The 24,261-nt window shown below is 37.1% G+C and overlaps 1 protein-coding gene across 27 annotated transcripts in view; it reads left to right on the forward strand.

The window, feature by feature from the left end:
- Positions 1 to 24,261, forward strand: part of ADD1 (adducin 1) — a 60,051-nt gene that overhangs the window by 22,743 nt on the left and 13,047 nt on the right. For 11 of the 27 annotated variants that reach the window (XM_065060414.1, XM_065060408.1, XM_065060429.1 and 8 more), the window contains 11 exons: positions 6,726 to 6,938; positions 8,246 to 8,408; positions 9,445 to 9,596; positions 12,709 to 12,789; positions 14,516 to 14,665; positions 15,511 to 15,654; positions 15,771 to 15,869; positions 16,225 to 16,401; positions 18,420 to 18,671; positions 21,758 to 21,859; positions 23,616 to 23,705. In XM_065060414.1, the coding sequence (XP_064916486.1) occupies positions 6,744 to 6,938; positions 8,246 to 8,408; positions 9,445 to 9,596; positions 12,709 to 12,789; positions 14,516 to 14,665; positions 15,511 to 15,654; positions 15,771 to 15,869; positions 16,225 to 16,401; positions 18,420 to 18,671; positions 21,758 to 21,859; positions 23,616 to 23,705 (1,605 nt within the window). In that variant the 5' untranslated portion in view covers positions 6,726 to 6,743. Of the gene's footprint in view, positions 1 to 6,725; positions 6,939 to 8,245; positions 8,409 to 9,444; positions 9,597 to 12,708; positions 12,790 to 14,515; positions 14,666 to 15,510; positions 15,655 to 15,770; positions 15,870 to 16,224; positions 16,402 to 18,419; positions 18,765 to 21,757; positions 21,860 to 23,615; positions 23,706 to 23,799; positions 23,818 to 24,261 lie in introns of all 27 variants that reach the window. The other 16 variants (XM_065060407.1, XM_065060423.1, XM_065060421.1 and 13 more) reach the window with 3 other exon arrangements.

Genomic DNA, 24,261 nt, shown 5'->3' on the forward strand with positions numbered 1-24,261 from the left:
TGTTTCTTAAGATATATACTTTGCAAGCTCTTTGTTTGTGTGTGGAGGTGGTTTTTTGGGGTTTGTGTTTTTGGAGAAAGGCCTATGGCAACTGCTGTTCTGACAGTTCTGTTACACAGATTCTTGCCCTTCATAAGTAGTTATGATTTCATGTCTAGCTTGAAGCAAGTTTCTAGCTTTATTTTTTGTTCCTAACCATTTAAGACATTTTAAAAATGTAAGTGTTGGAAATAATGTAAGAAATGTTGATGACCTTCAGTATACCAGTAATACTGTGTCTTAAAAACTGATTGAATGTTCATTGTTTTGTATGGTCTGGGGCCTCAATTTTGCCCAAATGAGTCTTTACCAGTTCTGTAATGCAACCTTGTGATGACTCACAGCCCACAGGCCTAGGCTTCTGATTTTGGTGGTTTGGAGGAGGTGAAAATAGGAAATAATTGCTGACAAATTAGGTGCATTTCAAGGAAGTTTTGTGACTTGGCCTAGTTGGTTTTTGGTTGGTTGGTTTTTCTTCTTCTTCTCTAGCATGGTTTGTGTCTTGAACTGCTGCCCTAGATACTAAGGCATGATATTGCAGATACAGAATGCAATACTTTTAGTCCAACAAACTTTTCGTTTAATTTCTCTAAATTTTTGGAGTCCTGTATTTAGCTTGCAGCATCTCTGTTAATAAATAAGATGATGGTGACTGCATTCAGTACAAGCTAAATAGCTGTTCTTGTTTGTGAAATAGTCTCTTCCTGTTTGAAAACAAAGAGCAAAGGAAATTTTGAAGATGCGTGAGCTAGGAACATTTGCTGAAAAATAATCTAATTGTTCGTGATGTTAAGTATGTTGTCTAGTAAGTAGTGCAGTCATCATTTACCTTCTTTGTTCTTAGACTTCCTAAGATAGCACCAGTTTTTCCTTTTAAAAGTTCAGTAGGAAACATTTGAAATGACAAGACCAAATCCAGTGTCATTGGTGCCAGAATGTTCTTACTGAAAATGACGGAAACTGTAGTGCAAATCATAAATAATTTCCCTATTACAAGGTTATATTAATTTTTAAAGGGCAAGTTTGGCAAAGCTTATTCTAAAATAAAGGAAAATTGGAAAAAATACAGAAAGTACCAGAATATTGAGTGAAGTGATAGCAGTGCAAATTTATAAACAGTTGTGTTTGTTTTCAGACACCAAGTGATAATGTAACTATTTTCTACAGGTGGATGTTCTGCTTCCTTGTCATCTAACCACCAACTCAGTTTTCAGGCGAACTCCGTTCACGGTGCCTCCCTCTCACCTCACAACTGCCCAGTGCAGGAATTGCAGCTCTGCACATTAGCAGTCCCTCTGCCACTCTTTTGTGGCTCGTAAGACTGCTGTCTTCTCTCTATTCTTTCCCTGTCCTTTTTTTGTTTGCATTCAAACTAGAGCTCCCTTCCCTCCCTCTACCATCACACTGTCTGATTTGTCCCTTACACAAACTTTTTACTCCTTGAAGACACCTGATTGCACAACAGTAGAGAAAACAAGTTGTTTTATTTTGTTTGACTACACCCTTGTCCCTTCCCCAGTAACTTCCTGTCAAACTTGTTTTCACCTCTGCTAGACTTAGTGGCATAGTTCTGGTGTGAGAGGAGAGAACTTGTATCTGTTTTATTCTGACAGCTCTTTCAACAAAGCACATTACTATATCATAGTCAAAATAGGTTTCAGAAGCTATACATTCTGGAAACGCGTGCCCTCAGTCTTTGTTGCCAGTGACTGGGATTGTATCAAGAGTTGAGAAGTCTGCTGCTTATTTACTTTGACATATTTGACAAAGTCCTATAAAGATGTTCTGCTTGTATGTTATTTTGTACAGAGAGACTGTAAGCTACCAGGAAGAGGGCAGGGTTTTTTGTTTTGTGTTTCTTCTTCTCTGAAATTACTTGATTTTGTAAGGTTTTGACCAGATAAATCTCCTAAACTTAAACAACTACAACAACAAAGCCTGTAGTTTGGGTTGGTTTGTTTGTTTTGTGTGTTTTTTGTTTGTTTTTGCATCTGCTGCCTTTGGGTTGGCTGTGTATTTGGAATTTTTTAGAAGTCTTCTAGGTTCTCTTGTGTTATTGTCACAACTTTCTTCCTGCTTCTCAGAGTATATTGTTATTCTGAATTGACCTCAGCAGATTTAAAGCTGGATTGGGGTGAAGAGGTGTGCTCAGTCCTTTGGTGGCAGTGAGGCCTTAGATCAAATCCCATTGACTGCAGCCTTAGTCGAAACAATTTCCTCTGAGTGTGGAGGAGCAAAAAATATCCCATTGCAAGTTATTACAAAACAAAACCAATGTTTTAAGTGACAGCAAAAATTCATTTCCTCCAAGAAATGTAGTTAGCTGGTCCCTGCTAGTGTATATGATGCGAGACATCTTAAATCTTCTCAAGGTGCACATGATATTTATGATGATGATTCAGGTGAGAGACTGAACCTGTAAACTAACAGCTCTGTCCCAAATTCCTGGTATTGTATTTATTTTAATATTAAAGTTTTAACTATGTTTAATAACTACAGTGAGATCCCAGCCCAAATCCAATGTTGTTGGGTTTTTTAAAATTATTTGATATAATTTTTGAGATTTAAGGTTTTTTTTACTGTGCCTGTAAGTTACTGTAGATTCTTATTGGGTATTATTCACTGTCTTACCTGTTTAAATTTAACTATATTTGCATTATCTAACTCTACATATTGAGTACTGAGGAATATAAGCTCTTTAGAAATGGACATTCTTCTTTTTTTCTGTATTTCTGTTCTAAAACTTTTGTGTTGTTTAAACTGAACTTTATAACACCACTTCCTCTTAGGTGAATGCTGTGATGAAACTCGCTTGCGTTAGCAAAGGATGGGAAAGAAGAATTTTGAAAGATAAAAGTAACCCAAAGTATTAATACAAATGTTTTAGAATGTTTTTTTAAACAGTGCCCATTATCTGTAAATGTGCTATGAACCCCATGAAGCTGGTTTCATGACCAAAAATGTGTTTCATGAGCAACCTGTTCATAGTACTTGCACACATATATGTGTACCCTGTGATAAGTACTACATGCTGTGACTTGGCTTGGTGGCTCTCCTCTGATGTGGTGGTTTATCAAAATTTCTAGATTTTATATGTACAAGTGTATTAGAAGAATGGATCTAATTGTTTCAGTTACTGTAAGGTGTGATTTAGATTTTATTATTCCACCTCCCCAATGATAGATGCTGTTCCCTCTGACTGTGTCTCCCTATTTCAAAACAGCTGCTGTGGAGCAAAGGGCTTTTTCTGCTCTTAGTTTTCCAGGCACGGCTTTTTCAGTTAAGGGTGTGGCTTTTTCTGACACAGTTGTGTTAGAACAGTCTCTCATATAGAAACACTTATCATGGCAAAAAGTCCTTTGACATTAGTTTATCTTACTTGGGGGCTGTTGTACATACACTACACTGTAAAGAAACTGGCTGTGCTGAAGAGTTGTGAGTCTGAAGATGGTCTTAATATTTTTTTTTTACTGTCTGGGCAGCCTATTGTAATCTTTCCAATGTGACTTTCCAGTTTTTAGCACTATTGCCATTCCCCAGAGTGTGTTCAGCTTAACTGTTCAGGTTCCTTTTATTTATTCATATCCATATTACCGAAGCTCTTACTGGACAGTTCATCTTGCCTTTACTCCCAAAGGATCTTCCGAAGAAAGTAATAAATAAATTCCAATGGCTTGTGCAAAATGTTCTTGAACACATATGTTTCTAATTCAAAAATCAATACCTCTACCTCAGTAGCTGACAGACATTAAAATAAACAATTACTATTACAGTTGTCGTAAAACAGTTCATTACTAGACCTTGGGGAGGAGATGCCATTAATTTTGGGTACCTACAAAGTGAGCTATGAAACTGACATTTAACCTTAGATATGAAATGATCACTTAATGTTAAACATTGAATTTACTGTTACATTATTGCCACTACATAGTGATGAATCAGTAATATCTTCCCAGGATCTTCTTGACTTCCAGTCTTATGCTGGAGTGAAGGAGTAATACAACTTCAGCAAAACACTGTGATCCCATTTTGATGTTGCCTGTGCAGGCTGTTAGGGACCAGCTTCCTTCTGGTTTGAGTAAGAAACAGTGAGGATAAGTAATGATGTATGTAATTCATCTGGAAATAGCATTTGTGACTCTGAAAGTAAGAGTAAATAATTAGGTACAAAATTATGTTTGCAGATCTGTCTACACTCTTAGAATCATTTCAGTTGGAACAGACTCTGAGGATCATCGAGTCCAACCATAACCTAATTCTAGACCTGAACTATTTTCCTAAGAACCTTGTCTAAATGCCTTTTAAACCCCTTCAGGGAGTGACCACCGTTTCTCTGGGCAGCCTGTTCCAATGCCTGACAACCCTTCCTGTGAAGAACTTTTTCCCTAATATCCAATCTCAACCTCCCCTGGCACGACTTGAGGCCATTTCCTCTTGTCCTATCACTTGTTACTTGTGAGAAGAGACCAACACCCTCCATGCTACAACCTCCTTTCAGGTAGTTGTAGACAGTGATAAGGTCTCTCTTCTTTAAATAAGACTGCTCAGGCACACACAAGATGCAGAATTAGCTTGTATTTCTTCCAGGGTGGAGGAAAGCTAGTAATTAAAATAAATTATAGTAATAAAGATGTGTGTATGTGCTGATTTAAAGGAAAAAAAAAAAATCGATTATGACTTTTAAAGCCTAAACTGATTGGTTTAAAATTAAATCCTTTAAACAGTGCAGAGGTGTCTGTGTGTGTGTTTATTTAGCAACTCAGTGGGTGGAAATCACTGAGCATCCAGAACTCGTGTGTCTTAAGTGGTGACATAGTTCCTCGTAGTAGTATTCTCTTCTGCAGAGTCAAGGAAAATACTTCTCTTTTGCTTGTTGTGTTTAACTGTCTCAGTTTAGGGATTTTTTTTTTTCCTTCTGAAATAAGAAACCATTTGAGTTTTGAAACTTGTTTTATAATATAAGAATTAAAGAGGATGAGATCTGGTAATTGTGAAGTCTTGAAGTAGAGAATTTTCTTCACTGCAATGATTTCAACATAATCTGCATTTCAAAATAATTTTTGTAAACTTACCTTTTCTGTGTGCATCCACATCTGAGGTGGTTGTAGCTAATAAATACACAAGTAAATTTCTAATCAGATTAAAATCCACAAGCAAGTACAGTTCAAGATGAGTCACTAAGAAAAATATAAATATAGTAAAAGAAAATATACATATATTAAAAAATTTACTAGTTATAGCATGTAAAAGATTAATCATTACTTAAATGAGAATGCATACAACCTTTCCTACTACATAGCAAAAAAGAATTGCAATGACTTAATATCACCAGATTTTAATGGTACTAATTCTTGCAAAGCTGAAGATGCATAATCTAAATCAGTGTTATTAAAATTAGTCTCTTTCGCATTACTGGGCTAGCATTACTAGATTCTGCTGCTTTGTTCTCTTTATCTATTCTTCCATCTCTAGGAAAGGACCCACTACCTTTTCTTGGCTCATTTTCTTAGTAAAGTTGGTAAATGTCATGATGGCAAGTGATTTCAACCTTGTGTATTTTGTGTATAATCTAAATAATTTCAGTTTGCTGAACTAGCAAGCCATTCAGAGTTAAATATTCTTATTACAGTTCAGTGAAGCACAGTTTGTGTTAGTGACATTTTGTTTAGTCATGTACAACATGCAAAGAAAATAGATCTTTTCTGACAAAACTTAGTATGATATGTTGGATGATCAGGAATCGAGTTTTGAGTCTCAAGATGCTGCAAGGGCGGCTTTATTAAACTGTTGGCTTGTCAGTGGAAGGCTTCAAAAAATCTCCTGAAAAGGATGTTGGAATGAAGGTTGTAATATTGGGCCCAGAAAACTGGGATGATGTTACACAAAGGGATTCTTGTGAGTGAAAGAAGAATGTGCGTATGAGCAATACCAGATGAGTTTTCAGCTTTTCTAGTAGATACACACAATTGCTGATTACAACATGTAAAACTGAAATGAACCCTGGCCAGTGGGTGGGGGCTGTGTTTGTGTGTGTGCTTCCCAGATTCCCAAACTGGCGTGCTAATGGAGTGATGTGTGTGTTGTTGAATGAACCAGAAAGAAATATATTTGTGAAAACCATGCTTCAGGTTGTAGAGTCAGTATTTCTGAGTTTTGTCTCCAGAAATGTGTTTGTAATCTGGGCATGTTTTGGTGGGGTTGATTCCTCATACTAATGAACATGTGTAATATCCTGATTTAAATTCTGATTTATGCAGTATTCTGTCTGCTTTAACTTCTTAAGTAAAAGAAACAAAACCAAACCAGTGAGTTAAGACTTCACGTCTTGAACTTCTCTGTCATTGTCTGTGAGAAGGTCTGAAGGACTTTCATACTTCTGAAAATCAAGCTATGTAGAGACCTTGAAGAACTGGAGGTAGCTTAAATAGGAACTCTTGCATGAGTTTGGTGTAGCATATTCATACGTGGCATATTTCACTTGGCATATATGTTAGCCTATTTCTAATGTATTTTTAATTTTTTTTTTCTCCTCTAAAATATTGCTAGCCAATTGCATAGACGTGGTTTCTGGTTTTGGGAAGCCATGCTAGTTTTAGGTGGATTTGAACTATTAAACAAGAAACACGGAGTTCTTATTATTTCCTTGCTTGCTTGATTTATTCCTCTTCTCTATTTTCTCTTCACAGGTTCCTTAAAACTGTGCTATGAATGGTGATTCTGGTGTGGGGGTGGTGACTTCACCACCTCCAACAACAGCCCCTCATAAGGAGAGGTATTTTGATCGAGTTGATGAAAACAATCCAGATTATTTGAGAGAGAGGAATATGGCACCTGACCTTCGCCAGGATTTTAACATGATGGAACAGAAGAAGAGAGTCTCCATGATTCTTCAAAGCCCAGTAAGAAAAGAAAATGCACCATCTTTAAAGTGATAAATTTATTATCTCTGTTTTTAGTATTTCTATGGAATTGGAGAATTTTGTGGTATCTTAGATCCATTTGATCTTTTTTCTGGTTGGCCTTTCTTCTGAAGTATCCTAGTTGTCGTCTAATTTTTCCTCATATTACCTGATAGAATTTTTATTGTCTATTCATGACGCAGCTCCTTAGTCTTGCTTTCAGAATTTCCTGCGTAATTGTCAACATTTTTTCATGTCATCTATCTAGTCCTGGTCAGACAGTTTTTCTCTTGTTTCATATATTTAGTATTCATTTAAACATTTAAATTAAGTAACTCTTCTCGGAGTAGATGGTACAAGGCAGGTCTGTCCTGTGCTGAGCTTTTCATGCATGTTTCTGACATATGAAATATTCTTATACATCTCTTTCTGAAAGGTTGCACAATAATAACTATGAATGATTGAAATTTAATATTGAAGATGTTTCCCTCAGGGAGAAGGTGCACAGAACAAAATTTCTCTCATAACATTTGTTCCTTTTGTAATAACTGACGGGTAACTTGAGATACAAAATGCTTCAGGATATGACTTTGTTAAGAATAGGGAAGTAGTGGTGAATATTTACAGTTTTTCTATTCGAAATGAACCCATTTCATTTAGATTCGCTTGACAATTGGAATACATCTGTTTCGGTACAAATTCCTGTGTTCTTGTCAAAAGCAGCAGCTACCAGCAATAGTAAAAAATGTTGTTTTATTCCTTTCAAAGTTAAAAGAAAAACAACAAAAAACCAAACCAACAAACAAAAAAACCCAACAACAAAAAGCCAACCCCCAAACATCCAGGAAAAAAAGTAAACCACCCTTTTTGAAAAAAAAAGCTGTTTTAAAAACATAATGCCTGTTCCTTCCTGTGTTCCTGGATGCCTCTTACCTCACCATCCTGTCAGCCACACGGATAATTTTCCTTCTCTTTTCCAGTTCTGCTGCTTTTCCTTTCATGTTTTGTGTTAAAGTCAATTGTACATCCTGCTCCTTCTTCAGAAATCCATATGAGTAGGTTCAATGAGTTTTGGTGTTACTTGAAAAGACAATGCTGGAATTTCCGTTCGTTAAAAAAAATGACTCTTATCATTGGAGCACTAGGGAGCAATATTTTCAAGTAACAGTGTGCACCCAGTAATTCTACCCTGAGCTGTCTTTCAGAAGAGTTAGTTATAGGACCATCTAAGTGCTAAAAAGAAGCTGTATATGAAAGGTTGAAGTTCATTTTAACATGCTTTATGACATGCAATGTCCTGTTGCTAGGCTTTTTGCGAAGAGCTGGAATCTATGATCCAGGAGCAATTTAAGAAGGGGAAGAACCCAACAGGTTTATTGGCTTTACAACAGATTGCGGATTTCATGACAACGAACGTACCAAATGTCTACCCTGCAGCACCACAGGGCGGAATGGCTGCATTGAACATGAGTGAGTGCACCTTGACTTATGACTGTGGAATTCTTATTTTTATATTTTGAAAGGCTTAGAGTAAAGACAGTGTGAATAAAACAAAAAGTGCTGTGAAGTTCAAATGATACCCTGTTCTGCTCACAGGAACACTACAAACATAAAATGAATTGATTAGTTTGTAAATGGTACAGTGGTATGCAATGTGATTTGTGTCTATAATTTATATCAAAAGCTATTTCAAATATAGTATCTTAATTGAAAAATCAGTCTGATAAGTCAGCACTAGTAAAAAATTTAAAGATGTAACTATTGCTAATGTTTACCACATGCAGGAAAATTAAATGCTCGTTAGTAGTCTAGTAACAATGAGGTTCTTTAGAAACTAATTATTTTTGCCATTGAAATGCTGTTTGCAGCTTTCTTCTGTGAAGCTATGCGAAACAAAGAAGAAAAACAAAATATGCAAATGCATATACACGCAGCTTTTTTGTTAAGATAATATAAATCCTTGCCTGTACTCCACAATCTGTAGTTTAGACAGTAGCATAGCCTGGTTCTGCTTTTAACCACATTTCTAATTGCACTGTAAATAGAACTACAGCATTTGTAATTATTTACCATAATCTTCCTCTCTCTAGCTTGTGCATATTTTTAGGTGTATAATTCTCCTTTTCAGGAATACCAAGTCAAATTCACTCGAGAAAAGTGAAATATTTGCAGCTACATTTTTCTGTTAACAGTGAAGTTTGTTATTAGTTTGAAACAGAAAAGAAAATATTTTGCTAAGGAAGACACTGTCACCTTAGCACTAATGAATATTAAGGAAGGAAACAAATGCTGAGTCTACCGAAGATAAATGACCTTGTCTGAGACTGTCATTACATTTGTGTGATACAAATTATGACATTATAGTAATTCAAGTTTGTTATCCATTTCTTAGGTTAATATGTTGACATAAACTAGTAAGGACAACCACTAAAACAGTGACGTGTGTCACTGTATTTTAACTGGCATTGAACACAAACCCCCATGTGCTTTTTTTATCCCTTTTCAGGTCTTGGGATGGTGACACCAGTGAATGATCTGAGAGGATCAGATTCCATTGCTTATGAAAAAGGGGAGAAGTTGTTGCGATGTAAATTGGCAGCTTTCTACAGATTAGCAGATCTCTTTGGCTGGTCTCAGCTTATTTACAATCATATAACAGTGAGTATTGAATCAACAGATAACTGAGCCAATTGTTTTAACATACAAGAGAATTGCTTCCCTCCCCCATGTGTCACTTTCTCTTTGTGTGGAAGATGAGCGAAGTGGTATTGAAAGCAGTATAATAGTGAAGAGATTTGTCACTGCATCTCAAGAATAAGAATTGGAACAGCTTGGATGTCAACTACCATAGACTGAATAGAGTCTTAAGAGAGTGTACATGCAAGTTCTTATAATGAAATTAAGATTGCTCAAAGACTCAATCTTTTAGTATCTTAAATGCTTTGCATAATTTTATATGTTATTCTGCAAGCTTCCTTCCTAAGTACTCAAATATCTTATTAGTCATTAAGTTGACTTTTATTATTCAAGGTACCAACTTTCTGAAACAATCCATAGTACTTCTGAACATGAGTGATTTACTTAGCTTAATGCAGTGTGCCAACAATTTTCCTTGTGACTGAGTAATTGCTGGCACCCATAAAAGTAATGACATGGAGGTCAAATCAAGGAGGTTTTATATGCCAGAAGAATGATCAACATGAATCTCGTGAGTGAAGTCACAGCTGTGGTGTGCAACCCAGTCAATTGTTTTCCTAACAGAGCTGAATTGTTTCTTTTCCTACATAGCAGAGGTTGTCCTTTATGTATTTTCAGTTCTTCGAGTTGCAGTCTGAATGAGATATGAGATATTACTGCTTTTTGAGATTTCAAGGTGTATTATTTGTGAACCGGTGAAGATGATAAATGGTATGGGTAGGCATGGCATCAAGGCAGTGTTGGTTACATTGTGTGGTTCCTTTAGTAAGGGAACGTATCCAACATATATTGTTTTTTGTAAACAACCCTGTAGTGCCCCCTGACTTTTTATGTGTGACAGGAGAACTGATTTTGTAAAAGGGACACAAATGCAGTAAGAATATAACTAGGAAAGCAGGTTTGGAGATGGCTTTCATGTTCAGACCTGGAAATGTTTATGTGTTTAGATAAAAAGGTAGATGTAATGAAAACTGGCATGCCTAGGAAAGTGTTAAGGTAAGGGCATGAGATTGGGGTGGAGTGCCTCAAGTTTGCTTTCTTTTGGTGGAGGGAAGCACAGGAAGATTAGGTAATGGTGATGTGAATTCAGGTGGAAGACAATCAAAGCACTTGGACTATGAGATTCCAAAAATATTTCAGACAATTTTGAATGGCGAGGTGGCACTGGAAAGCTCTTGGTTAACTGTTTGTCACTGGCAATCACAAGTCATAGTTCACTTGTCTTTTACAAATTCTCCAGTGAGCAGCATTCTGAAAGGTGACTAATAGATGTAAATTTACCTTCAGGAGCTCATCTAGAGCAAGATTGTTATATTTACAAAATACTCTTTTTTTGTTCTGTATACCCATACATTGAGTAGTAGTATGGTAGTAAGGAACTCCTTTGGAATGTGGTGAGTGCCTACCCCTTCATGCAGAGCTGGAGTTTAGGTTGTCAGGGTTTTTTTTTGTGAGTGGATGCTCTCATTACTGGGTGATTGCCTTCAAATTAAATGCTACCAGGGCACTTCTTAAGTAAGGGAAAAGATGCAGCAGCCTATAGTGAAGAGCATAGGCTTGTGTGTTGGAGTAGAAAGGAATTGTGAGGATATGAGAGCATATGCCAATCTGAGCATATTGGGGAACTGGGTGGACTATCTTTGCATTTCTGGATCCTTATCAATCACTGGCAGCTGCTGTGTGGAATTGTTCAGACTGGTGTAGTCCTGACACAGAAGCAGAGTTACAGAGCATCAAGAGCTTTCATGTCAGGTTCAATAATGTAGAGTAACTTGGTTGCCTCCAGGGTGACACAGAATTTGAGATTACAGGTTTACAGAAGAAATAACATCATTCACCACATTTTGGGTTGCTTTGAGGGCAGGAGCTGTTTATTTGATCTAATCCTAAAGTGAGGTGTTTTGTGTCTTGTTGATTCTTTATCCTCCTGTTGAGCTTTCTTATTAGCTGTTGGGGCATTTTGAATAATACCTGTTCTTTGTCTTGCATAAATAAGTAAAATGTTTTCTAGGTCATTTACACTTCTGTAATGGAAAACTATTTTGGTGATCCGTAGAAGTACAGGTTAAAGTGAACTAACTGGTGCAGTTTAAGGCTCCTATGCTGTAGCATGTTACCAACTGGTTGTAAAGGAAGCTGAATTTCTACTAGAAGCTTTTGGATGACTGATCAACTACTAATTTTAGAAATTTTTTCCCTGTGGTAGAACTATATCAAAGCATATATGTATTTAAATGTTGCAAGTAGTAGAAGACATCAGGGAGCATAAAATAGCCATGTCTTAGGGGAAATGGAAATCTTGTAAATAAATTAATAAATGGAATTTTTAAGAAACATTGAAGGAAAAAAACCAATACAAAACTGCCAAACACCACAAAAACTGGGTGTACTAATAGCAAGATAGGGAGTTGTCTCACGTGTCCAGTGAAATATATGAAGCCTTTTAATTCTCCATTGAGACGCACCTAAACTACCTAGCTGTCTCGTACTTTTTATTGTACAGACTTTAAACAGATGCATCCCAAGATGTGAATGGTTTGAAGGCAGAATTATTTTTGTGTTATGGTTGTGTGCTGTGCTGCTCACAGTTGTCTCACATGGCACAAGCATCAGTGGTGAAACTCAGCATCAAGATGTTTTAGATCTGTGCGCCAAATTCTTGCTTTGTCTCACTTCTATTATCTTTTATAACTCCTGTTTTACTAGGGTAGAAATACAGTTGGAAATATAAACTCATTCTTCTAAAAAAAAGAAAAAAGTAACTTTTTCCTCATTTCTCTCAGTATCATTCCTTTTATACACAGTAGTCTAGTTGTCATTACCACAGGATCCACTGATTTACTACCTTCCACCAATCTGAAGGACTCTGGCATGTACCTGCCATCTGGTTTTGTTCAACATGAGTTACTTAACTGCGCTGTACATTGATTGTTGCAGCATACATGAACGTCATATCGCACATGTTACAGGCATGCTTGCCTCTCGGGAAGTACAAGTGACTTCTGGGTTTTGGACCTTCTTGTATGCTTTAATAAAATAGTCTTACTAGCTTTTACTCTTATTTTAACCTTAGGCCAGAGTGAATTCTGAGCAGGAGCACTTCCTCATTGTACCTTTTGGACTTCTCTATAGTGAAGTTACTGCATCTAGTCTGGTGAGTAGTTACTATTTTTCACAGCTGCAAAATATGAATAGCTGAATCTGCTCTATCCTAGAGAATATTTGACTCTGTGTTACACGTTTAGAGTACTTTTATTGAACATGATTTGTTTGGGTACAGCTGAGATATCCCTGAGAGAGATGTCTTTGCACGTGTTCACACCAGGTCTCCAGTTGATCTGGCTGTGAGGAGGCGCCGTGTCATTTGGAGAGCCAACCACATCGTGTCCTTGGAAGCTGTTGGCTGTTGAGTCAGGCTTGTCGAGGGAAACTGTGTGTGTTTCAGACATAAACGATGCAAACCAATTACAATTTTGAGATATTGTGTCAGGTGCCTGATTTAAGTTGCCATCTTTTAATGATGTAAGTAGCTGAGAGTGTAGATAGATTGTTTTTGAGATCTAATGGCTGTAGTTGAAGACACAACTCCCTTAACTGTTAACTAGTCAGAAGCATTTTGTGAGTGTTTATCTTCAGTGTAGTCTGCTGCTGCTGAAGGCAACTTGAGTAGATATGTTTGACTCTATGTTGAAACAAAATAGAAACTTTCACACTGTTCTTTCCACCTGGCTACTGTAAGGTAAGTAACCTTTAGCAGAGAGGTGAGGTAAGTATGTGCAGAATAGTGACATTTCAAATTTGTGTTGCTCTGGACACCTTAAGGTCCCAAAATTCCTCCTCAGCTATCTGAAAAGCTGGCGTTGTCTTACATAGCTCCAGCTTAACCACCTGTAAAACTTGACTTGAAAAAGCTATAGGAAAGGGAATGGAGAAAACAGAACTGCTCTTTCTTGTTACTACAAGATTTTTAGAAGAGGGTGAGGGCCATGCTGTGGGAGTATTTTGTGTGTTTTGCTGTTTGTTTTTTGTTTGTTTTTTTTTTTTTAAAGGTGTTCTGATTTTTATCTCTATATCAGGAGTGAAGTCCCTTGAGAATTAAGCTTGCATAAAGGTAGCAAAATGGCTATACACAGAGTAGAGAACATGTTCATACAACAAATAGCTAGCAGCAGGGTTTAATAAGAAGATAAACTACACCGATGAGGCACATAGCTTAGCCAGAGGAGCACGCTGACCAGCAGCCTGCTTACGTGACCGGCCCTTTATTGCCCCTTTCCTTCTGTTTCTCTCCTGCTTGTTCTTCCCTTCTCCACTTTGAAACTCCTTTGATCATCTTCTCTCCAAATAAACAGCCCATACGTAATTACTTTTTGCCTTTTATTCCACTTTGGTTACATTTATATCCAAATTTGGTATTTATAATATTATCAGCTGGGCAATCTCAGCCTTACATGATATCAGTAATATGGTTACCTAGGTGCTGGCCTTTCAAGAACCTACTCCCCAAAAGGTCCCAATACTCCTCTTCAGGTATCTGTAGAGCTTGCAAGTTTCTTCTATAAACCCACACTAATTTTCTGTGAAATGTAGCCATTTGTCACAGAGTTGTCTGTAACTTTGTCAGCTTCTTGCACTGTCGCCTGTTACACGCAGCAATTTCTTGTGCCATATCCAATAGTTCCTGATGTCCCCTTCAATTAAATTAATCTGAAGCTGGAGCCCCGGTCACCTAGCTACAGCCTTATTGTGCATATTTTGACACTTGTTAAAATAAAATACTGAACGAAGTACGGTTGTAGAGCTTCAGTGGTAGATGCTGAATTAAATCAGATTTTTGGCAGTCTTGATTGATCTATGAAACTCGTTCTTTTCCTTCCCAGGTTAAAGTCAATCTTCAGGGAGACGTAGTTGATCGTGGAAGCACCAACTTGGGAGTAAACCAAGCTGGCTTTACTTTGCACTCTGCAATTTATGCCGCTCGACCTGATGTTAAATGCATTGTTCACATTCATACGCCAGCAGGGGCGGCGGTAAGTACGCTTTTTAGTTTGTCATCTGTCCTGTTTCCCCCACCCCAAACAGCTGGAAGGTAGCTGGGTACCCCTTAATCATAGATTTAATTCCTTTTTGAAGGGCACAAAGCCTTTCAGTCTGCCTTCTCTTTGAATCAGTCAGACCCTCCTGTGGTCAGACAGTAAATTGAGCTCTCTAATTGGAAAATACAGATTTAGTATTTGTGTCCTTCACCACAAATGACCATATCTTTTGACAGTGAGTTGTAAGAGCTTTACCATATTTTATTGGCATTGTAAAGCACAATTTATCAAGGTTTTCTTAAATGTTTGGAACTTTTCCGATACCTCTCATTAGTACAGTTTTGCCTCTTTGAAACAGAGTAACCGGATGACTCTCAAAAAATTCCAAAGATCACTTTCTGATTTAATTTTTTTTAACTGGGTAACAGCAGTGATACAACCATTTTAAAGATAAATTATTAATTTCCTAAAATTGTGAATTACAGAGTAGTCTTTAAAAACGTTTCTTAACTTTACCCTCAGAGCTGCAGAATTACCTATGTCAAAGTTTATTGCTAAGTGTTTTGTCTTTGGAGGGAGGAAAAAAATAAATCACCAAGTGGGGTGGAAGGAATGATGGATGCCATTGATTTTTGGGGTTTGGGTTTTGTGGGTGTGGGTTTTTTTTTCTGATTCTTTTCATGTTGGTGTTGATGTCATGCAAAAGCAGCCATACCGAGTCAGACCCAAGATCAATGTGATTTTTGTCTCCAATCCAAAAGTTTTTCTTATCACTATTATATATTCTTTTTTCCCCCTTTTTTCTGTTGCAAGAAGTTAATTGTTTTAATATTTCCCAGGTTTCTGCAATGAAGTGTGGTCTCTTGCCCATTTCACCTGAAGCCCTTTCTCTGGGGGAGGTAGCTTATCACGACTACCATGGGATTTTAGTGGATGATGAAGAAAAGGTGGTTATTCAGAAGAATTTGGGGCCTAAAAGCAAGGTCAGTATTTACATCTAGAATTAAAGAAAAGTATGTGTGTGAGCGTATGTTCTTTAGTCAAGAGCAAGAAAATAGTTGCCTTACTGCTGTTGACTTCCTTTGCAATGTCTCTCTAGGTCCTTATTCTCAGAAACCACGGCTTGGTGTCAGTTGGAGAGACTGTTGAGGAGGCTTTCTACTATATTCATAATCTAGTGCTTGCCTGTGAAATTCAAGTAAGAATTTTATCGTGTTATCTAATAATACAGTCTGCTGTATTAGCCTTCAAACAGATTAATAGTTCTGTGCTTTGCTGGTTAAACTCTTGATCTAAACTAACACGGTGATCTGTGAAATCATTATGTTACACGGGAACATTGAAAACATTGATTTAACCAGCAATATTCAAATACTACATTAGAACTATTGATTTGATAGATACTGCCTGTTAAAATAGAGGTATTTTCAAAGCCTTAAGACAACATTTATACAAATTTGTTAATTTATTGAGCTTATTTCTTCTGTTTTGCTGAGGTCACTTCCCACCCCCCCTCCTCGAGAAACTAAAAGTTGACTTTATTGCTTTTTAAGGTGCGTACCCTGGCCAGTGCAGGTGGACCTGACAACTTAGTGCTTTTAGATCCTGGAAAGTATAAAGCCAAATCTCGTTCTCCTGAGTCTCCAGCAGGTGAGGGTACTGTATCCCATCCAAAATGGCAGATTGGCGAACAGGAATTTGAAGCTCTTATGCGAATGCTGGATAATCTGGTAAGGCAGGCCTTTATGTCTAATTGTTTCATATCTTAATGTATAAAACCCTTTAAAAGCTGCAATAAGGGACATTAGTTAAGAATGGGCTGCATATATAGCTGGGATAGTTTATGCAGCTTGCAGTCTGAGGAGGGGAGACAACATGAAGAGTGTCACAGAATGCTTCAGGTGTCCTTTGTGCAGATGCCAGATTTACTTGTGTATTCATAATCTACTAGTTATCAGTGAGATGAGAGGGGGATCCTTGTGTGACTTGACACTTCCAAACAGAAGTGCTGTGGTGCTTGCTGCTCCTTAGTCTGTGTTCCCTCTGTTCCCATCCACTCCCAAAATGTGTAAAACAGCAGGGTCCAGCACGATTTGACTGTGTAAGATTCTACTAGAAGAGCTCAAAAGACAGACTTCAGATAAATTAGTCTTCAGATGAAATGGTTTCGGTACCATCCCAGCTGTAATGAATGACCAGCTACCAACATTTGCTGTCCAGCTTTAATGGGAAAGATGATACCTTTCATTACCTCAGTGGTAATGAATATATGAAAAAGTATGGTCACTGTAATAATCAGAGACAGTCTTCTGATTTGTGATTTAATTGTTCTTTTTCCTTTATAGACTGAACTGTGGTTTTCACAGTCATGTGGTGCATGTGTCACTCACAGGATCCACACTGATGATATCTTAAAACACTGTTCACCACATCAACTATCTAGTAGATAACTAGTTTTTTTCCCCTTAGATCAGTGTCCTATCTGTAGCAGGGAAAAAAAAAATGGGCTGTCTTGTTAAACAATTTGACTACATAATGTTTTAATATCAGACAAAATGATCAGTTATAACCTTAAGTCTATAGAAAAATTCTCATTTATTTTAGTAAGCAATAATTAGACTATTAATGTAGTTTATTATGGCTAACAGACTCATTGTAACACTGATTGGTATGTTCAGCAGTTTCAGCTGGATTTCCCTTTCTCTAGGGAATACCAGTTTTATGTTTCTTACTGCAAAGAGGAAGTAGAATTACAAAGGAAATAGCATTGTACACGCTAGGCACGTAGCAATAAAAGCAGCTTTCTGTCATCTGTTATATAGCCACATATTTTATTGGATAGTTAATTACATTAGGTGTTAGATAATTACTCAAGATGTGTTTTGATCATTAAAACATGGAGCAGCAGCCAAGATAATGACTCAGCAGTGCTTAATGCATGAAAAACTCTGCAAAGAGAGCTACATCCACATGCTCAGGGCTGAAGTTTCTTTACAACTAGCTTTATCTCTGAAGAATTTGAGTGCTTTGGGAGGTGGGCTAGTCACACTGTTTTTCTTTGAGCCACATTGAAAATAATTTGCTGCTAGAAACTTCTTAGAGAAACTGTTAAATGTCCTTTTTGTATGTGTAAATGCTGAGCGAAATATGGAAGCAAGCGGGAAAACATGACTAGTGTGTGAGGGAAGGAAGGTAAAAGGGAAACAAAATATAATTCAGAGGAAGTAGGAGAGAAGAACAATATAGGTAGAGAAGATCAGGGAGCAGAGAGACTATGGACCTGAAAGTAGCATTCTTAAAGTCTTCCCCTGTATACAGTCTGTTGAACTCTAGATGTCAGAACACAGAAGAGATCTTTCTAGTCTGCCCTACATTTTGTGTTATACAGGTTTATGTTTATGTTAATGTCCTTGATTTATGATTGTGAGAAACAGTCAATACATTTGATTGCAGTTTAAAAAAAAAAAAGTGTAAATGAGTAGCTGGAATATGGTGCAAAGAAAAATCAGGATTCTTCATTTGGACTTAAATTGGAAAGGATACTAATGTAGCCTCATTACTGCATGTTACCCACCTTTGACGTGACTTTGTCCGCCCTAACTGGTGAACAGCAGTTAAAGAGAAGGCTGTGTTGGAGAATGGTTTTTGCAGTTAAGCCTATCGATCAAACCAAAACTCAGTCATCTGTTGAAGCACTTGGAGATGTAGAAGACTAATCCTGCTGCTTTGTTTGCTTTGTTTTTTTCAGGGTTACAGAACTGGCTATCCGTATCGATGCCCTGCTCTGAGAGAGAAATCTAAAAAATACAGTGATGTTGAGATTCCAGCTAGTGTCACAGGTTACTCCTTTACTAGTGATGGCGAATCAGGCACTTGCTCCCCCCTCAGACACAGTTTTCAGAAACAGCAGCGAGAGAAGACAAGGTGGCTGAACTCTGGCCGAGGGGATGATGCTTCTGAAGAAGGGCAGAATGGCAGCAGCCCCAAGTCGAAGACTAAGGTGTGGACGAACATTACACACGATCACGTGAAACCCTTGCTGCAGTCTCTCTCGTCCGGTGTCTGCGTGCCAAGCTGTATTACCAACTGCTTGGTCTGTGCCTACCTTACTGTTCATAGTTAGATGATGTAGAGCAACTTGGGGTGGCTGGCACTTAGAGGCTTTGGGAAGAAAAAGATTACTTTCCTAATTCTTTTCTTTTTTCTTGCATAAAAAAATTAAATGTGTTTTACTAACCACTTAATTTGGCTTTGATTAGACATGAGCTGTAAAAATCATCTCGCTTGTTATGCTTTAAACTGCTTAAGACTTTGGAGCCTCTAGTTTTCTTTTGGTTTTTCAAGCTAATGACCAACCAGATTGAATCATGGTTTTGACTGAATAGGTTCTGCATTTTAATGGCTTAATTAAGGACAACTGTGTTAGGGAACTACTAATTCTATCTGCATGAAAGCTTTTCAGTTAAAAGAAAAACGAAACTAAGTATTCAGTGGTCTTTTGTACAAGTATCTATAGAAATAATCAAATTTCTACCCTCTGTTACCTATCACAACTTAATTTGCAAGCAATTTTCAACCCTTTCTATGTACCAGAGGATATTTAAATATTGTTTTTTTCCTTAAGCAGTTTTTCTTATCTAGTTTCTCAGCTCTTCTTCCTGTCCTGTTTACTGTGCTTTTGTCTGCCCCAAAGCCTCTGAGTGTTCACAACCAGCTGCCTTCTGCATGTAGTGTTGCATGTAAGTAGATGGCCATAAATGGAAAGTCTTTCCTAAAGTATCAGCTGGGTGCGGCATGACTAAAGTGCAGCTCAGGCCATCAGCAGGCACTAATCGACAGATTCTGCAACCGGTGCTTCTTTTTTTGTTTAGCAATGCTGCTTACAGTTAAATTTTGCACTGAAAGATATGTTAATTGAAAAGCAAAAGGATCAAATGCTGTCAAATGGACATCAGTAGCTGTTGGTGTGTAACTGTGGTTTTCATATTTTCTTGGACATATACAGAGTATCTAAAATGTAGGCAGGGATTTGCACGCATACATGCTTTCATAACGGTTGAGTCTGAGCTGAACTGTAGTAGTTCAGTAGTGCTTCAGTAGAGGTACTGTGTGTATAGTAGTATGGTTACAGGTGAGTCTTAATAAAACTAATACTCTTGAAAGTGAAAAAATAGGCATTTTTTTTCCAGAACACCTCTTCATTCTTATTTACCCTACAAAACTATGCTTCACCTCTGAATACATTCAGAGTTCTCTATATTTTGAATACTTTTATGGAATGATTGCTCAGGTAATGTGTGTACTAAAATATACAGTGTTTACATGATGTAGAAAGCCCTGAAAAGACAGAGGATCTCTATCTCTGTAGTATTTTTGTGGTGTTCTTTTTGGTTTAAGAAAGTAAAATATTATACATATATTGTTTGTACTATCAGCATTTTAGTAAACTCAGCTATAGTTTTGCCTTGATTGGAAGAAAGCTTAAAGCTATGCATGTTTGGAGCAGTTTGTGCTTTCAGCTTTGGCTCACGAAGTAGGTAGTATTTCATATTTGAAATTATCAGTGAAAGGTTGAAGTAAAATTCCTACTCGGAAACTAGTCTTGGCTGATGATATACTGAAGCAATAGAAAATTTCATGCAGTATAAGAGGTTTGTGTATTTGCATTTTTTAATGCTTGTTATTAACCTTAAGAAAAAGTAGCTTGTTATATTGAGGCTGTTTTTATATATGTTTTGACTAAAAATTATCTTTAATAAAAAGCTGGAGTAGTTTTTATCTGAGAAGATAATCATCAGTGAGTATTTCACAGCTCCATGTTCATTCCATTTTTTACTTTACAGTTGCAAAACATTTTAAAATTCTGTTGCTTTTTGGAGTTTGACAATTTCTGGCTATCTTATTGTTTCTTGAAGTTACTCAGGAAAAAACGCATAGCATTTGCTCTATAAACAGGTTTGCTTTACTGTTCAGTGCATTTTCTATGCAATGTGATTGGAAATTAGGACACCGCATGTAATAAACATTATCAAGATAGAGTTAGTTGTACATCAAATTAAACAGAGCTCCATACTAAATGCACTGATCCAATAAAGCAGCCTTCTATGAAGAACCCATGAAGCGCTTAAAGTTTGTGTTTGGGATATTTTTGTAACCTCTCGAGCTATGAGTTATAAAATATTCGACATCACCAAACTGTTCCTGTAGGTTGCTGTTGCTGATACAGCTATTTATTTGTGCGGAACTTAATTCTGGAACCAGAACATTTTGCTGAAGTAGCTTGTTTTAATGCAAAACTTTGGTGATGCCCACTCTTGCTTCACAGTACAAAATCATTCACTAAACCTGGTTAGTGACATCACATTGCTTTTCATACTTCTGTCATCTTATGCTTTAAGTTCGCTTTGATGTTTGTTGAGTATCGGAGGATTGAATCAATGATCTCTGTCTCTCTTGTGCTGTTTCGTAAAAACACCCAGTGCAGAAAATGAAAACGGCAGCAGCAGGGTTTTAGAGCTTGTGTCTTAGATCTTGCCGTACTTCTGTTTGGGTAAGGTATAGCGTCCTTTTTAAACAAAAACCAACTCAGTGTGAAATTTCTGATAAAAATGTCCTTGAAAATAAGCAATTACATTGGAGTTTTCCTACTCTTGTGTTAATATATCTCTTCATAAAGTGACAGACTGTTTTTAGAAGCACAGAGCACTGCAGTTGTCAGTGTGATCAAGTGCACAGAAAAAACAGCTTGAAAACCTTTCAGTCTCCATAAGCTGCACAGAGCTGTAGTATGTGCATCATTTTGGGTGGAAGTTATTTGCAACTTAACTGGCTCTCTAGTTTTTGTTGTTGTTACTAGCTTGACTTAATAGAATGATGCTGATATTTATAAATGTATCTGAAGGCACAGTTTATATAACTGAGGAAGGAAGCAACTTGAATAGTCTTAGGAATGAATAGAAGAATACAATCATTGGTTCAGTTCTCTGCTCCGTATAATGCATGATCAACTGGTCTGTAAATTTGCTGCTCTGAGTGTCTGTAGCCATTGCAGCAATACTGACTGTTCAACCGTTCTTGATATTACAGTGGACTAAAGAGGATGGACATAGAACTGCCACCTCTGCTGTCCCTAACCTGTTCGTTCCACTCAACACCAATCCAAAGGAGGTCCAAGAAATGAGGAACAAGGTTTGTAATAGTAGTAAAATAGTACAATTTGGTTGTGTACTTGTAATGAACTAATTTACTTTGCTGTAGTGATACTTTTGGGGTTCAATAACACAGCTCTGGTATTTTCCTGCCCCTTTCTAACTAGATACTGAAACAATTCCTGAATGTTCTAACTCGTCTTGGAAAGAGATGGTGTTACTGTCCACTGTATGAAGAATTTCATGGTCTTATATTTTGTTACTGTCAGACCAGTTGCTGGATACCTCTGAAACAGCTGAGTTTATAGGAGTAATTCTGTTCCCTGAGATCGTAGTTGTATCTTAGTGACCCGTTTCCCTGTTTTGATTGCACCGGTTGAAATTGTGGCCTAGACAAAGAAATCTATGCATCTCTCCACATATTATATTTTATGATATTATAATATGCTGTGATTGTTGCAGAATCTTTTTTGGCCTTTAGAGCTGCATGTTAATCTTTTTCAAGTGACCTAGCAGTTAATTTTCCAGTCTTCGAAGTTCACATCTTGTCATCAGCCAAATGCACTGGGATTTTTTCACTTTTATTTCTTTTAAAGTATAAGTTATGCACCACTATCTTGTTAATACTTGTTCTGGATTGTTTTGCTACTTCTAACTGATGGGCATATGGAACACAGAAGTCAGTGTTATGTCACAGGAAAGTCTGTGTGCAGGAATACTGATTTGTGCTAAAATAATTTGTATAAGGTTGTCAGAGCTTTTGCTTTTCCTGACTCGGCACTGTAAAAATAATAGTCACTTGAAATGAGAAATCTGGTGAAAATGCCAAGCTGTTCCTTAGTGTCTGAAGCACAAATATCACTGTATTTAAAACTTGCATGAGGCAACTAAGAGAAGTAAAACTTCCAACTTTTTACTTTCCTGATGACAAGAAGGGTAGTAAACTAGAAACAAATACAGGTAGTGCAAGGTCTTCATACTTTCTGAAATACCAAGTATCAATAATACCTTACGGTTGTATACTTGTATGCATTATTTTTATATAAATTTAGTGTCGTTTTAAGTTGCAAAATAGAGGTCTTTTTGGATGCATGCTTTTCTTCATTTATCTTGGAATAAGAACTAGAATATTGTAGAAATTTTGGGTCAGTTGTTATGAATTCTTTACCACTGTAGGATATCTAATTTAAATAGATAATAACTAGATTTAAATGGAAAGAACTGAGATGTATTTATGATGCAACAAAAGGAATGTGTTTGAGTACTCTAGAATGTCAGTTTATGCATAGAAAAATATTTACATGTCCTTATGAGAATATGGTCATGACTAGATGCAAAAATTGAATGCTGTGCAGTGTTCCACAGTAAGTTCTGTAGGAAGCTGATACTGTGGTGCAATAGGCTAGTGACAGAAACCTCTAATTGACTGTTCACATACAATAGCCTTACATAAATATGACCTCTGAGCTTCGCTCCACACTTTTCTTCACAGACTGGAGTTGTCTGTTACCTCATTTGTAGAGTTTTACCATGAGCCAGTACTAAAAAGCAAAGGACAGTACCTGCTGTGGTGCTTAAAGACTAAATTCTGAGAAATGTGAGGAAACAACTAGCAACATGCACAGATATCTTCAAGTGGTGTTTATAAGCACAGCTTTATTTGATGGGTAATGCCATAGCAATCTACAGTAGTTGCAGCCTGTTGGCAGGTTCACCCACCCCTCTTTCAAATATGAAAATGTGATTACCATTTCTCGGTTGTTCCCCTGACTGTATTCTGCTGCTTTCTTTTACAGATCCGAGAGCAAAATCTACAAGATATTAAAACTGCAGGCCCTCAGTCACAGGTTCTTTCTGGGGTAGTTGTGGACAGGAGTCTTGTACAGGTGAGAGTATAAAATGCCTTAAACTGTTAGTTAATCTACGATGCCCTCTGCTTTCACCTAATATGTCACTGTAAAATTATTCTTTAATTGGCAGAGAGTAACTGTTTATAAGGTAAGTCTTAGAGGTAACACCATTGTCTTTGCGAGAGTGCTCAGGGTCAGAAATATAAGAGGCTTCAGCCATGTAGCCCAAGCATGTCTGTGGAGGATGCTTCTTGTTTGTGTTTTTGTTTTGTTTTGTTTTTTCTGAATGTATAATGCATGAAATCCAGAAAGCTTATTTATATGGGTTATGTTCCTGTTCTAAACTAGTTGGGCTCTGTGACAACTTTTTGTTTGTTTGTCTTCCAAGTTTATGTATCCTGAAGTATTAATACTGGGCACAGAAGGCTCACTATGGGGCAGTAGTGTTGTGTGTTAAATATGTTTTCATCATGCTTCATAATATTGTATTTGAAGTGCAGTTTATAAAAAAGCTATTATACATCAATAAAACTTTAAAGGAGTATACCTGGATATACAAAAGGCTCTATATATCTGGATATACAAAAGGTTC

This window comes from Columba livia, chromosome 4, assembly GCF_036013475.1.
Source record: "Columba livia isolate bColLiv1 breed racing homer chromosome 4, bColLiv1.pat.W.v2, whole genome shotgun sequence".
Lineage (NCBI taxonomy): Eukaryota > Metazoa > Chordata > Aves > Columbiformes > Columbidae > Columba > Columba livia.